This window comes from Aquarana catesbeiana, linkage group LG07 (genome assembly GCF_042186555.1).
Source record: "Aquarana catesbeiana isolate 2022-GZ linkage group LG07, ASM4218655v1, whole genome shotgun sequence".
Classification (NCBI taxonomy): domain Eukaryota; kingdom Metazoa; phylum Chordata; class Amphibia; order Anura; family Ranidae; genus Aquarana; species Aquarana catesbeiana.
In genome coordinates this window covers 300,466,050-300,480,925 of record NC_133330.1, presented here as the reverse complement: position 1 = coordinate 300,480,925, position 14,876 = coordinate 300,466,050, and the positions used below count along the sequence as shown (strand labels likewise).

General features: G+C 41.3%; 1 protein-coding gene across 1 annotated transcript in view; it reads right to left on the bottom strand.

Moving 5' to 3' along the window:
• Nucleotides 1-1,053: 1,053 nt before the first annotated feature.
• TRABD2B (TraB domain containing 2B) overlaps nucleotides 1,054-14,876 on the bottom strand; it is a 454,791-nt gene continuing 440,968 nt past the window's right edge. Inside the window, exon 7 of the mRNA XM_073593582.1 lies at nucleotides 1,054-10,521. Coding sequence (XP_073449683.1) covers nucleotides 10,311-10,521 — 211 coding nt within the window. The 3' untranslated portion in view covers nucleotides 1,054-10,310. The remainder of the gene's footprint in view (nucleotides 10,522-14,876) is intronic.

Here is a 14,876-nt window from a genome sequence, read left to right as displayed (position 1 = left end):
GGGATATTCTTGGGCAAAACCTGTACCACTCTGTGTGATTTGAGGCTAGGACGGAGGTTCACCTTCCAGCAGGACAATGACCCCAAACTCACTGCTAAAGCAACACTTGAGTGGTTTAAGGGGAAACATGTAAATGTGTTGGAATGGCCTAGTCAAAGCCCAGACCTCAATCCAATAGAAAATCTGTGGTCAGACTTAAAGATTGCTGTTCACAAGCGCAAACCATTCAACTTAAAGGAGCTGGAGCAGTTTTGCTAGGAGGAATGGGCAAATATCCCAGTGGTAAGATGTGGCAAGCTCATAGAGACTTATCCAAAGCGACTTGGAGCTGTGATAGCCGAAAAAGTTGGCTCTACAAAGTATTGACTTTAGGGGGGGTGAATAGTTATGCACATTGACTTTTTCTGTTATTTTGTCCTATTTGTTGTTTGCTTCACAATAAAAAAAAAAAAAAAAAACATCTTCAAAGTTGTGGGCATGTTCTGTAAATTAAATGAAGCAAATTCTCAAACAATCCATGATAATTCCAGGTGGCGAGACAACAAAACACAAAAAATGCCAAGGGGGTGAATACTTTTGCATAGCACTGTATGTGCCGAATGAATGTTAGTTGGGGACCTTAGATTGTAAGCTCCATAAGGGACTGATGTGAATGTACAATACATACGTAAAGCGCTGCGTAAATTGATGGAGCTATATAAGTACCTGTAATAAATAAAATAAATATAGCTTTTTTGCTGGATGGATTTGTTACAAAACAATAAAAAACCCGACAAGAGTCATAAATTTTCCACATTCTATCCAAATTCAAAGAAAAAAAGTTTTGGATTTACTTACACTTTTACATTTCTCGATGTACCCCATAAAAATTGTCACTATTTGAGTTCAGGTTCACGTTAATTTGGTATACATTTTTTCTACAGTGTTGAAAGACTTTATGGAACATGGTAAACCTAATACATGGGCCCAGAAGAAAAAGACTCCTAAGAATTATTTTAAAATATTGAAAATGTCATTTTAAAAGAATCACACGAAACCGTTCACTCAGATCATAATTTGTTTATTTATACACTTTTATATCTTTGTATAAAACAACATTAATTTTGGATGTGTTTTTACGTTTGATAAACGTGTGCAATAAAGTCATATAAAATTTTAATTTAGGTATTTAAGGCACTACTATAGAATGTTATTGTACACAAAAAAACAAGAATAAATACATTTTCTGTATGAACACAAAGTAATGTACATAGCCCCATAGCACTATGGGAAAATAATGATCCTTCTAGAAAAAGAAGATGTTAAGACAATATATATATGAGATTGCATTGTGAAAAAATCGTACCCTTTCAGCACTAATAAAGGCCCGACAATCATTGTAATTGTAATATAAAACTATACATTGGAACTATACATTGTAATCCTTCCTGCACTCAGGTAATAAGATATCTAGAAACTTTGTTCTGACACTGCAAAAGAAACTTTTTTTTTTTTTTTTTTTACAGAGTTAGGTAAAAGGTTAGAAAAAACCTTGCTTTGCATTTTTTTTTTTTTTAAGAAAAAAAGGAATACCTTTATGGAAGGCACTAGATTGAAATATTATTCCTTGCCAGTGGAAGTAGTATTGTACTCAACCTGCCACCATGGGATGGCATTAGGGCCATGTCACACTAGCGATTTTAGTCATACCTCATTAGCGGCATTGAGCTGCAACTGACACCTTCCCTAATGGGCCCTTTGCGCCAGACTCTTGCTCACTAACAAGGGGACAGCGTCTTCTCACTGTTCTGATCAGCAAGAGAGCAACCCCATAGGAGGAAGTAAGTGATCTCTTATGCCGCGTACACACGGGCGGACTTTTCGACGAGACTGGTCCGACGGGACGAATCCGTCGGACAATCCGACCGTGTGTGGGCTTCATCGGTCCTGCAGCGGACTTTTTCGGTCGAAAATTAGACAGACTTTCGATTTGCAACATGTTTCAAATCTTTCCGACGGACTTGAGTCCGGTCGAAGAATCCGCTCGTCTGTATGCTAGTCCAACGGACGAAAGCCGATGCTAGGGCAGCTATTGGCTACTGGCTATCAACTTCCTTATTTTAGTCCGGTCTTACATCCTCACGTACAAATCCGTCGGACTTTGGTGTGATCCTGTGTGCGCAAGTCTGTTCATTCGAAAGTCCGTCAAAAGTCAGTCGGAAAGACCGTCAGACCTTTGATACCGAAAAGTCTGCCCGTGTGTTCACGGCATAAGAGATCCTTACGCTGCTAAGACATTACCCCAATGGGGCATGGCCCTAAGGCTGCAAAATCTCTTCAAAAATAAATGTTATGCCCCCTCTACTTAAGGCATTTTCTATTATTTCTTTCATTGAATGGATACCCACCTAATGAGTAAACTCAGCTGAAGTCATCTGAGGTCAAACATCCAGACACCTACAGGATATGCTTTGTTTTCATCAAATTTTCTGCAGATGATTGGAAGTTTGGCTGAAAACAGTTCCACACTTGCCAACTTGCCCTAGCCATTGCAGACTGTCCAGCCTGCCAAAATCGGCAACATGCTGAATTGCAACACAGTAGCTTCTAATACGCTATATTACCAAAAGTATTGGGACACCTGCTTTTACACGCACATGTACTTTAATGGCATCCCAGTCTTCATCCGTAGGGTTCAATATTGAGTTGGTCCACCCTTTGCAGCTATAAAAGCTTCAACACTTCTGGGAAGGCGGTCCACAAGGTTTAGGAGTGTGTATGGGAACGTTTAACCAATCTTCCAGAAGTGCATTTCTGAGGTCAGGCATGGATGTGGACGAGAAGGCCTAGCTCTTAGTCTGTGCTTTAATTCATCCCAAAAGTGTTCTATCGGGTTGAGGTCAGGACTGTGGAGGCCAGTCAAGTTCCTCCACCCAAAACTCCCTCATCCATGTCTTTATGGACCTTATTTTGTGCACTGCTCCAAATCATTTGGTGGAGGGGGGATTATGGTGTGGGGTAGTTTTTCAGGGGTTGGGCCTGGCCCTCTAGTTCCAGTGAAGGTGTCAGCATACCAAGACTCTTTTGACAATTTCATGTTCCCAACTTTGTGGGAACAGTTTGGGGATGGCCCCTTCCTGTTCCAACATGACTGTGCACCAAGCAAGGTCCATAAAGACATGGATGAGCGAGTTTGGGGTGGAGGAACTTGACTGACCTGCACAGAGTTCTGACCTCTACCCGACAGAACACCTTTGGGATGAATTAGAGTGGAGACTGCGAGACAGGCCTTCTCTCCAACATCAGTGCCTGATCTCACGAATGTGCTTCTGGAAGAATGGTCAAACATTCCCATAGACACACTCCTAAACCTTGTGGACAGCCTTCCCAGAAGAGTTGAAGCTGTTATAGCTGCAAAGGGTGGGCCAACTCAGTATTGAACCCTACAGACTAAGACTGCAATGATTGGCTACCATGCACAGCTGCACCAGTTTTTGCACTCTCCAGTTTAAGTAAATCAACCCCACTGTGTAATAACCTATCCATCCTCTCAATGGCGCAAGGGGTCTCAAATATCAAGCCATGCTTATTATCAAATGTCTCTTCAATCAAGGCCAATAGGTAGGTAGGTATAATTGCGTAAGAGTGAGAGTCACTAGTATAGTGATGCGATGATCAGGCTATCCTTAAAACTGATGTTTCACTGAGTGAAATGTTTACTGCTCATTTAAAATTTTTGCATGACTCGGTCCAGCTGCACAGAGATTTCCCAAAAAGTTATTGCAAAGCACTCATTTCCAACCCTGGTATAGCCCACACAGCTCATACTCACCCCTGTATCACATCAGAACATACAATCAAGGGCAGAATTGTCCTATTTATGGCCCACCCTAAGAACTAAAGTTTTATTTCCTAATGGCAAATAGACTGTGCACTTTGCAAAGTGCCGTTGCTCCAGAGCTTAGTAAATGAGCAGAAGCTCTGATGACTTCCATCATCCAATCAAATCAGGTGCAAGCAAAAATGCTCTTTCTTTTTATATTTCCTTGCTTGTGCTTGGGTATTCTTTGCAAGTGAATATTTACCTTATTTACTAAGCTCAGGAGCAACTGCACTTGCAGAGTGCAATTGCACTTTGCCAAGTGTACAGTCTATTTGCCTTTAATAAATCAACCCCATTGATTGTCAAAGGATGTGGAGCAGTTTTTGCCTCTTCAAATGTTTTTGGGGTGTATAACATCTGTTAAAGTAGAAGTCCACCCTAATGCCCTGTACACACGATCGCACATTCCGACAGCAGACGGAAATTCCAAACGTCAAGAACGCGGTGACGTACAACACATTACGACGAGCCGAGAAAAAATTAAGTTCAATAGCCAGTGCTGCTCTTCTGCTTGATTCTGAGCTTGCGTGGCACTTTGTGTGTCGGAATTGTCTACACATGATCGGAATTTACGCAAACAGATTTTGTTGTCGGAAAATTTTAGAGCCAGCTCTCAAACTTTGTGTGTCGGAAATTCCGATGGAAAAAGTCCAATGGAGCCCACACACGGTCGGAATTTCCGACAACAAGCTCCGATTGCACATTTTCCGCCGGAAAGTCCGGGCATAACACTTAAATCCCTGCATCTACAGACATCCACGATCTAACACTAACCTATCTAGCCCTGTAAAGAAGAAATCACTATACATACCTTTTTTGAAGCTGCTCCGATCCGATCTCCAGCGGCAAAAGCTCCGCAGAGGACACAGCCAACAATGGCTGTGAAATGAATGGGAAGTGACGTCACCCATAGACTTACTATGGGGCTTCCGTTGTCGGCTGTGTCCTCTGCACCTGCCTATACAGTAAAGCCCGGGCTGACAGCTCAGCGTAAGATTAGGTTGGATCGGCTTCAAAAAAGGTATGTATACTGATTTCTTCTTTACAGGACTAGATAGGTTAGATCGTGGATGTCTGTAGGTGCAGGGAATTTAGTGTTAGGGTGGACGTCTACTTTAAACTTTTTTTTTTTCCGGATAACTTGATAAAAAAGAAAGCCTTAACATATTTTAAAAAATAAAAGCTACTTAATCACTTACAAAATCAGGGGCACTTCCACGAGAACTGAATTCACTTTAAGTAAAGCAGCTGTCTAGCTGTCACTGCAAGTTCTTAAATAATAGTGACAATAGGTATACTGTTCACTTGACTCCAATTGTACAGCTTTTTTACCAATCAATGAAGTAAAGCCGGTCATACACCAATAAAATTTTGTTTCAATCTTTGCACAGAAATTCCAAAAAAATGTTTGCCAGCATTTGACAGCATCATTAAGGACTCGAGAAATTTTGTATGAAAATCACAAAAAATCTCTGAAGATTGCCATGGCAATGTTTTGAATTTAATGTTCGATTTCATAAAACACATGCGCATTGCAATGTATGTATGTAATATATGTAATGTATGTAGCAAGTATGATTTTTCTTGAATGATCAATCACATTTACAGTTCGAATTTTGTGCATTAGAAACATTTTTCCATCCATGATTTTTCTCGTCATTGCGGTCAAAAGCGATCATCACAGCGATCCGTTTAGCTATTTGAAAATCAAAAAAATTCTACTGGTGCGCGGACAGCTTTAATATTAATGGACATTTTGCGTGAGGTTCCAAAATGGTAGAAACACACTTGGACAGAGATTACTAGAGCCTTTGATATCCAATGCCTAAACCAAAATAAATATAAAACATCTATTTCCTTTAAAAATACTGACAATAACATTTAGAAATGTATTTTTTTTAATCACTGAGTATTTTCTTTCTTCAAAAGCAGCAGTTCTTCTTCCAAACAGCAAACTATAACATTTGCTCTCTCTCTAAGATTTTTTGGAAGTCTAGATATCCATGCTCTAATCATCCACAAATTCTTAAGCACATTTGGTGTAATATTTCCAAAATAAAATGTGAATCTACAGGGTCTTAAAGTGTTTGCCTAGGAAAAATTAAAAAAAAAAATAAAATCAGTACATCATAGAAGTACATGCACATTTCCCCATGTTGTGTCTCAAAAATGCTGCAAAAACAGGAAAATATCAATTAATCTACCAAAAACCCAATGAGCTCCCAAGTTTCTGTTTGAATTAACAAAACAGTGCATTTCTTGTACTGAAATCCCAAGCAGTGCCATCAGCTCTGCCCAGTTCTTCCCTTTTGGGCTACAGATCCCCCCTCCTTTTCTACCAGAGATGAAAACAGTAGGGTTGATTTACTAAAGGCAAAGAAACTGGGCACTCTGCAAGTGCAGTTGCTCCATAGCTTAGTAAATGAGGTGAGGCTTCACTTTGCAAAGAATACCCAATCACATGCAAGGAAAATAATAAAAACAGCATTTTTGCTTGCACATGATTGGATGATGAAAGTCAGCAGAGCTTCTGCTCATTTACTAAGCTCTGGAGCAACTGCAGTCACTTTGCTCTCTAGTAAATCAACCCCAGGGTGACATTAAACATTAGGTGGATCAACAACACTACTTTAGATTTCAAGGCAGCAAAGGCACTGTGTTGTCAGTTTGCTACAAGAAGTTAGGAGCTCATTGGGTTTCTGGGAGTATCAACAAATAAAAAATATACAACATACTTTTTCAAAATGTGACAATGAATTAAAGTGTTTGTTCACCAATGCCAGAAGCCTGCCAAGTAAAATAGGTGAGTTGGAAGCTCTGGTGCATGAGTAGAACTATGATCTAATTGGTATGGCTGAATCTTGGCTTCATTCTTCTCGTGACTGGGCTAATAATATTCCTGGCTATGCTCTCTTTCAGAAAGACAGGGTAAAACGGAGGGGTGGTGGTGTCTGTCTCTATGTGAGAAGTGATCTCAAAGTGAGTGTGAAAGAGGACCTTATTCATGGAGAGTGTGATGAGTCTGAAGCATTATCAGTGGAACTCTCCCGTGGGTGTGCATACTACAAAGATTATCACTGGATTTTGTTATAGACCTCCCAGTGTTAATGAGGAGGTGGAAACTCAGCTCATTGTACAAATGGAAAGGGCTGCAAGGGCTGGGACAGTGATAATAATGGGGGGTTTTAACTACCTGGAAATTGACTGGAGTAAAGGCACTGCTGGGACAGTTAAAGGGCAAAAATTTATAATCCTATTACAAGACAATTTTATGGCCCAGTTTATTGAGGCACTAACTAGGAATGACGCTCTGCTGGACCTGGTAATCACAAATCATGCAGAGCTTATTACCAATATTCATATAAAAGAACATCTGGATAGCAGTGACCATAACATGATTTAATTTAATGTTAGCTGTAAGCAACAAACACATACGGGAAAGATGAAAACACTTAACTTTAAGAGAGCAACTTTTCCAAGGATGAGGGCTGCTCTCCAAGGCTTAGACTGGGAGGGAATATTAGCATCAATGGACACAGAACACAAATGGGAATTCTTCAAAAAGACTGTATGCAAACTCACTGCAAAGTATATTCTCATGGGCAATAAGTTTAAAAGGCTAAAAATAAAACCTATGTGGCTCACGGCCAAAGTTAAAATGGCTATAGAAAAGTAAAAAACGTTTAAAAAATATAAAAATGAGGGAACACTATCATCATTTAAATGCTACAAAGAATATAGCAGAATATGTAAAAAGGAAATCAAGGACACAAAAATTCAAAATGACCGGCAGATTGCAAAAGATAGTAGGACAAACCCCAAAAATGTCTTCAAATATATTAATAGTAAAAAGGTCATGTAGGCCCTTTACAAAATAATCTAGAGTGGGTGACTGGGGACAAAGAGAAGGCAAATTTATTAAATACATTCTTCAGCTCTGTGTATACAAAGAAGCATGGGGGAGCTCAGTTCCATAATGGGTATGGTATTGACACAGCCCCAAATGATCCACAATGGCTCAAAAGTGATATGGTCCAGAAATATTTAGACAGAATAAAGGTGAATAAAGTACCTGGACCAAATGGGATCCACCCACGGATCCTAAAAGAATTGAGCTCTGTCATTTCAAAGCCAGTGTTTTTAATTTTTAGGGACTCGTTAATGACTGGAATGGTACCACTGGGTTGGCGTAGGGCCAATGTGGTGCCCATATTTAAAAAGGGATCAAAGTCTTTACCAAGTAACTATAGACCTGTTAGTTTAACTTCTATAGTCGGGAAGATACTGGAGAGTTTAATAAAAGACCACATAAACGAGTTCTTGCTGGAAAAAAATATTTTAAGCAACAGACAGCAATGATTCATAAAAGAGAGAACTTGTCAAACAAATCTGATTTCTTTTTATGAGGAGGTAAGTAAAACCTTGGACAGAGGGGTGGCTGTGGACGTAGTATACTTGGATTTTGCAAAAGCGTTTGACACAGTTCGCCACACACGACTAATGTGTAAGGTAAAGTCTACAGGCTTGGAAAGATCAACTTGTAAATGTATAGAAAACTGCCAAAAAAACAAATTCAGGGAGTAGTGGTTAATGATTCTTACTCTGAATGGTCTAGGGTTATGAGTGTTGTACCCCCAAGGTTCGTGTTGGGACTCCTACTTTTTCATAGCTTTATAATTGATATAAGGTCTGGGATTAAAAGTACCATTTCTGTCCTTGCAGATGACACCAAGCTATGCAGTAGAATAACATCCTTACAGGATGTCTCCAATTTACAAGCTGACCTCAATGCACTAATTGGGCAACTAAGTGGCAAATGAGATTTAATGTTGATAAATGTAAAGTTATGCACTTGGGGGCTAAGAATATGCATGCATCATACATACTAGGGGGAGTACAACTGGGGGAATCCATAGTGGAGAAGGATTTGGGGGTTTTTGCAGATAATAAGCTCAATAATAGCATGAAAAGCTGCGGTTTCCAAAGCAGAGTCCTTTCTTGTATTAAGAGAGGTAAAGACTCCAGAGAATGAGATATCATTTTGCCACTGTTCAAATCATTAGTAAGAACTCATCTGGAATATGCAGTTCAGTTTGGGGCACCAGTTCTCAAAAAGAATATCGGAGAACTGAAGAAAGTGCAGAGAAGGGCAACCAAACTAATAAGAGGCATGGAGGAGACCAGCTATGAGGAAAGATTAGAGGAACTGAATTTATTCTCTCTTGAGAAGAGGAGAATAAGGGGGGATATGATCAACATGTACAAATACATAAGTGGTCCATATAGTGAACTTGGTGTTGAGTTATTCACTTTAAGGTCATCACAGAGGACAAAGGGACACTCTTTATGTCTAGAGGAAAAAATATATAATCTCCAAATACGGAAAGGATTTTTCACAGTAAGAGCTGTGAAAATGTGGAGTAGACTCCCTCCAGAGGTGGTTCTGGCCAGCTCAGTAGATTGCTTTAAAAAAGACCTGGATTCTTTCCTAAATGTACATAATATAACTGGGTACTGACATGTATAGGTAAAGTTGATCTAAGGAAAATCTGATTGCCTCGGGGGATCAGGAAGGAATTTTTTCCCCTGCTGGAGCAAATTGGATCATGCTTTGCTAGGGTTTTTTCGCTTTCCTCTGGATTAACTGTAGGTGAAGGATTGTGTATATGGGATTGTATTTTTTTCTTTTTTGGTTGAACTGGATGGACGTGTGTCTTTTTTCAACCCGACTAACTATGTAACTATGAAACAGTTAGTTTAGTGTACTCGCTGAGACAAAACATGGGAAAAGTGCATATATTACAGAGATGTACTGCTTATGTTTTTTTTTTTTTTTGCCCAGACATACCTTTTAAATGCTATGTGAGGCCAAAATCAATCTGTGGCAGCCTTCCTTACCTAAATAATTACTCATGAGAGTGCCATAGTAACAGGGTTATCCCAGTCCCAATTTATCCAACACAGTTACAGATGTACACAACATTGAAGAGGCAGTTCCAATGTTCTTAACTGAAAGAAATGGCAGCTCGATTAATTGATAGAACCTTAAATGGTTATTGGAAAAACAAAGGTTGGCTTGGCTCCAGATTTTAGGCCCATGTGGCTTTTAACTCCACCCATGACCAACAGCTTGCTGTAAAAGTAAACAGAACATGGGGGCAATCCTGTTTCATCCTTCAGACCTCAATGACTAGTCTCCATCAGATAGATATTTTCAGTGTCATGAACACTTGTTATAATGCAAAGTGGCAGTGTTTACTTTGTATTGATGAGCGTATGATGTTAGTAGCAACTGTGTTTCCTCTTCTTAAATGCACAATACTATGAGAGTTTTCAGTAATTGTAAAAATTTAGTTCCATTATCATCCATTTGCTGAATAATCCAGGAAGGGTCAAAGGCAGGATTATCTAAAGAGGAAGGTGGTGGCTGGATCTGGAGCAGGTGGTGTCAGGATAAAGTCCTTATAACTGTGATGATACATAGAGTTAATGTGGCAGATAAGGCAACAGAAAGTGTGGAGATGTATTTTGGGACTGCACTGCTTTGCACACTTGATATCTCCACATACATGTCATTCTGTCCATCCTGACGCCACAACAAGGAATCTATGGTCTCCTCTCCGTTGCTGTCCCTTGTATTAGATGGCATTATGGTTGTACTGAAAGAAAACAGAAAAAGATATTTGTCACTATAATGATCGGAGAACCCATATAATCATATAACCTGAATATCAATAAATAAATGCAGTGCTTGACTGGGCATTGGCTTAGCATTTTAAATCCCCCACATGGAGACATTTTGCCCCTATGAAGTGGTAATAGGTCATAGCAGCTTATTTCAGAAGAAAACTACAGCAATACAAATAACACAAATCACATTACCAACATTTTAAACAGCATGGAAATTGCTATCTGGCGTAATCAGATCACCAGTTGTACAATAATTGACCACACTCCGACCATGCAGTGTGGAAAATAAAACTCTCCCTCTTTTTGGTCTCACGTATGCCTCTACAAAAATGTATTATTTGAGTATCAAAAAAGACAAAATGTAGGCGCCGCTCGGGTAGAGAGGTGAAGTCCAACTAGACCGCTGTGAGTGCAGGCAGGGACAGAGAGCTTGTCCTACCTCCAAGCTGCAACAATGTGAAAGTAAAAGATCCAAAAGCCCCACATCATGAAGTTGACACAAGTGCATGAAGTGAGATGAATGGCAGCCTCAGCATAGGGGGATGGCCTGGCTGGAGTCCGGGATGAGGCTGCCATTCATCTCACTTCATGCACATGGGTCTGCTTCATGATGTACAGCTTATGGACCTTTTCCTTTCATATTTGAATATCAAATCTACACTAAACCTTTCATCCAACCTCTTACTAAAAAAAATGTAGTAGTTAAAAAAAGCAGTTGTGGCTTTAACAAATAATATTCAGTGCAGTGTATTAGTTCTTTAAGGTTGGCATAACCGGGATCATGGCATAGAGTTTCCTTTATCTACATACTTTTGTGTTAAAAGTTGTCTATTTTTCTCATCTCAGAGTGTTGAGAGATATGCAATCATGACTGCTTATTAACAATGGGCAAGGAAGCTCCACCACCTGTAAATGTCTAGCTTTGGAAGAGAAGTCCTAAAGCTATCCCAATGCATGGTTGTTAATATCAATGGAATTTAACTGGGCTGGATATGCTAATGTAGCATGCACCAACTTACAATTTCTGTCATGTGGTTAATACCCCCATTAAGTTAATAAAATATTTGTCAAAAAGGAGAACTTCACTCTCTAAGCTTGTGTAAAGATTCATTGGCTAAGCCATCTCTAAAGCAACATCCCTGCCCACTTTCTTTTAGGCTGGGTTCACACCACTGTAGTTGGATGTGGGTTCCCCGCATCCAATTTGCAATAGCAGGAGATTTTGACCGGCTCCCTATGGAGTCGGTTCACATATCTCTGCTGCGGCTCTGCTGCGAATTTGCACTGGAGCCCTGTGCGTCTTTTGGCCCATTTCAGGTCTGAATTCAGCCAAAAATTCGGGCTGACATCGGCCCTGAAACGGTGAACCAGGACGCACCGGACCCCTACTGGGAGCCGCATGCAGCGATGGTGTGAACCCAGCCTTAACATTCCTGACCTGTTCCAAAACTGCTAATTGGAACATTTCTCTTACAACATAGGCATCAACTATGTTCCTTCCTCTGCTTAGCTTCTGTATGACCTTAAAGTATATGTAGGAAGGCCAGTATGGTGGCCTGAATTTATGGGAGGAGTCCGGGGGGTATTTAAGCAGCCCGCTCACCTGTGGTGCTTGTCGGTTTCCTGTGCGCGATATACGTCACTAAGCCGACTATTCGATACCAGCGTCCGCAAGTTCTTGCCTCGCAGTTCCCGTATTCGATACTCCGTACTCTAAACTTTCGAAGTCCGCGTTTTCGTTTATAGTTGTACCACGCGTCTGGCTTGGCTGTCGCAGGTAAGGTCCCCTCGGACTTTTCGTTTTTCATATCATGTCACTAAACCGTGAGTTCAAATTTCGTTTCACCCGCATCGCATAAACTGCAATGTATATCGCTCGTACTTTCGATATGTTACAATTCGATAGCACAGCGACGCTGACGTCGCATCATTTCTAGCATGTCGGTATTAGTAGACAGCCATAGCCAGTCGCAGCTTGTAAAGTTATCAAATCAAGTTAGTTCGGTACCAATCATTTCTCATTTCTAAAACATTTAAAAAAAAAAAAAAAAAAACTCATTTCGGACATTTCAAATCATTTCTCATTTCTGGAAAAACATTTCTAAAAAATCATTTCGGACATTTCAAATCATTTCTTATTTCTGAAAACTCATTTCTGACATTTCAAATCATTTCTCATTTCAGTCACCTACCGCGCTCCGATTCGAATCCAATCGCACCAAAGATGCGCCGATTCGTCCCGGTGTGCCCCAGTTATTACGGCCTCATTTCTATACATGCTCCAGAGTTACGTTATTGTCAGCCAATTGTACCTCTGCCATGGTTATCATTTCATTTCCATGTATCACGTTCCGACATGAATTCAGTCGCATAAAAATGCACCGATTCGTCTCGGCGTGCCCCAGGATTGGCCTCATTTCTATACATGCTCCAGAGTTACGTTTTATCAGTCATTTTGTACCTCTGTCATGGTTATCATTTCATTCCCATGTATCACGTCCCGACATGAATTCAGTCGCATAAAAAATGCACCGATTCGTCTCGGCGTGCCCCAGGATTGGCCTCATTTCTATACATGCTCCAGAGTTACGTTTATCTGTCAATTGTACCTCTGTCATGGTTATCATTTCATTCCCATGTATCACGTCCCGACATGAATTCAGTCGCATAAAAAATGCACCGATTCGTCTCGGCGTGCCCCAGGATTGGCCTCATTTCTATACATGCTCCAGAGTTACGTTTATCTGTCAATTGTACCTCTGTCATGGTTATCATTTCATTTCCATGTATCACGTTCCGACATGAATTAGTCGCATAAAATGCACCGATTCATCTCGGCGTGCCCCAGGATCGGCCTCATTTCTATACATGCTCCAGAGTTACCTTATCAGTCATTTGTACCTCTGTCATGGTTATCATTTCATTCCCACGTATCACGTTCCGACAGGAATTCAGTCGCATGAAAATGCACCGATTCGTCTCGGCGTGCCCCAGGATTGGCCACATTTCTAATACATGCTCCAGAAATCCGGATCATAGCTGAATCGCAGACACCGGGGATTGACCCATATCTCTGTCACGCAATTTCTACCATTGTACTCTCACAACGCATCACCGTTTCGAAACCAGTCGCATCCAAGGCGCACCGATTCGGCACGGCATGCATCACAGGTTTCGATCACATTTCATACCCACACCAGAACTCGGTTGGTTGCCAGTCGCTAACACGGCACAACCAATACGAGCCTCGGTCAAAACAATCATTTCTCTCATTTATTCAATACCGCACTCCTATTCGAATCCAGATGCAGCAAACAAGCACCGATTCGACCCAGGAGCACCAGTATTTTAGTTGCCTCATTTCAGTACATGCTCCAGAGCCCGGTCCACGGTCGAACAAATCGTGACACGACCAGGCCGCACCTCTGTCATGCAGTTCATTCATTTCACAATCAAGGCAAACATTTCGAACCATTTCATTGTCACAAATTGCAAGCACCATACAAATCATTGCTTCAAGTTACTTAGCAATCCCTTCACGAATTGTCACCTTTCATCTTCCTCAGGTCAGTCAAAGTTCAGTAGGTCCACCCTGCACCAGGTTGGACGATATCCCCCCAGGTAAAAAAAAAAAAAAAAAAAAAAAAGAGGGAGAACAAGTCGGGTAAGTATGACGCAGCGGATCAAAGAAAAACTTGAAATCCATCTCACCCCCAATAGGTTACAGTCAACCAGGAGATAAAGCTCGAGAGATCCTCACCAGAGCAACCATGTCCCAGGCCGGCAGTGAAGACTTCACGGCCCCTCTATCACCTACTCCGGTCTCAGAAAGCGGCAGCGTGCAATCCCTCAGGGGATGGACTATCCCCAGACTGACGGCAGAGCTCAGACGCAGAGGTGTCCCCTTCCCCGCCACAGCGAGGAAAGGCGAGCTCTTCAAACTCCTCTTCCCCCCACCAGCAGCAGGAGCCAGTACCCAACAGGCATCTCTCCAGTCCATATCATCGGCCATCTCGCAGTTACACACAATGGTATCATCTCTATCCACCTCAGTTGCAGACGTCCAAGCCAGGGTGGCACTTCTGGAGGCCCGACCGGCCACAGCAGTCCCCGACCCAACGGCAACTCAGACCTTGACACCTCTTCCTACAGGTACCTCAGGCTCAAGCGTCATTGTCTACCCCTCCCACCTGGTCCCAACCAGTATCAGGAAGGACATTTTGGACGGCAAGGACGTCAACCTGGCCTCTCTCCTTATCTCCGTGCATGATTTAGCAGAAAATAAAGCCTACTCCTGGGGCGACATATCGGTGGTCATTAAAGC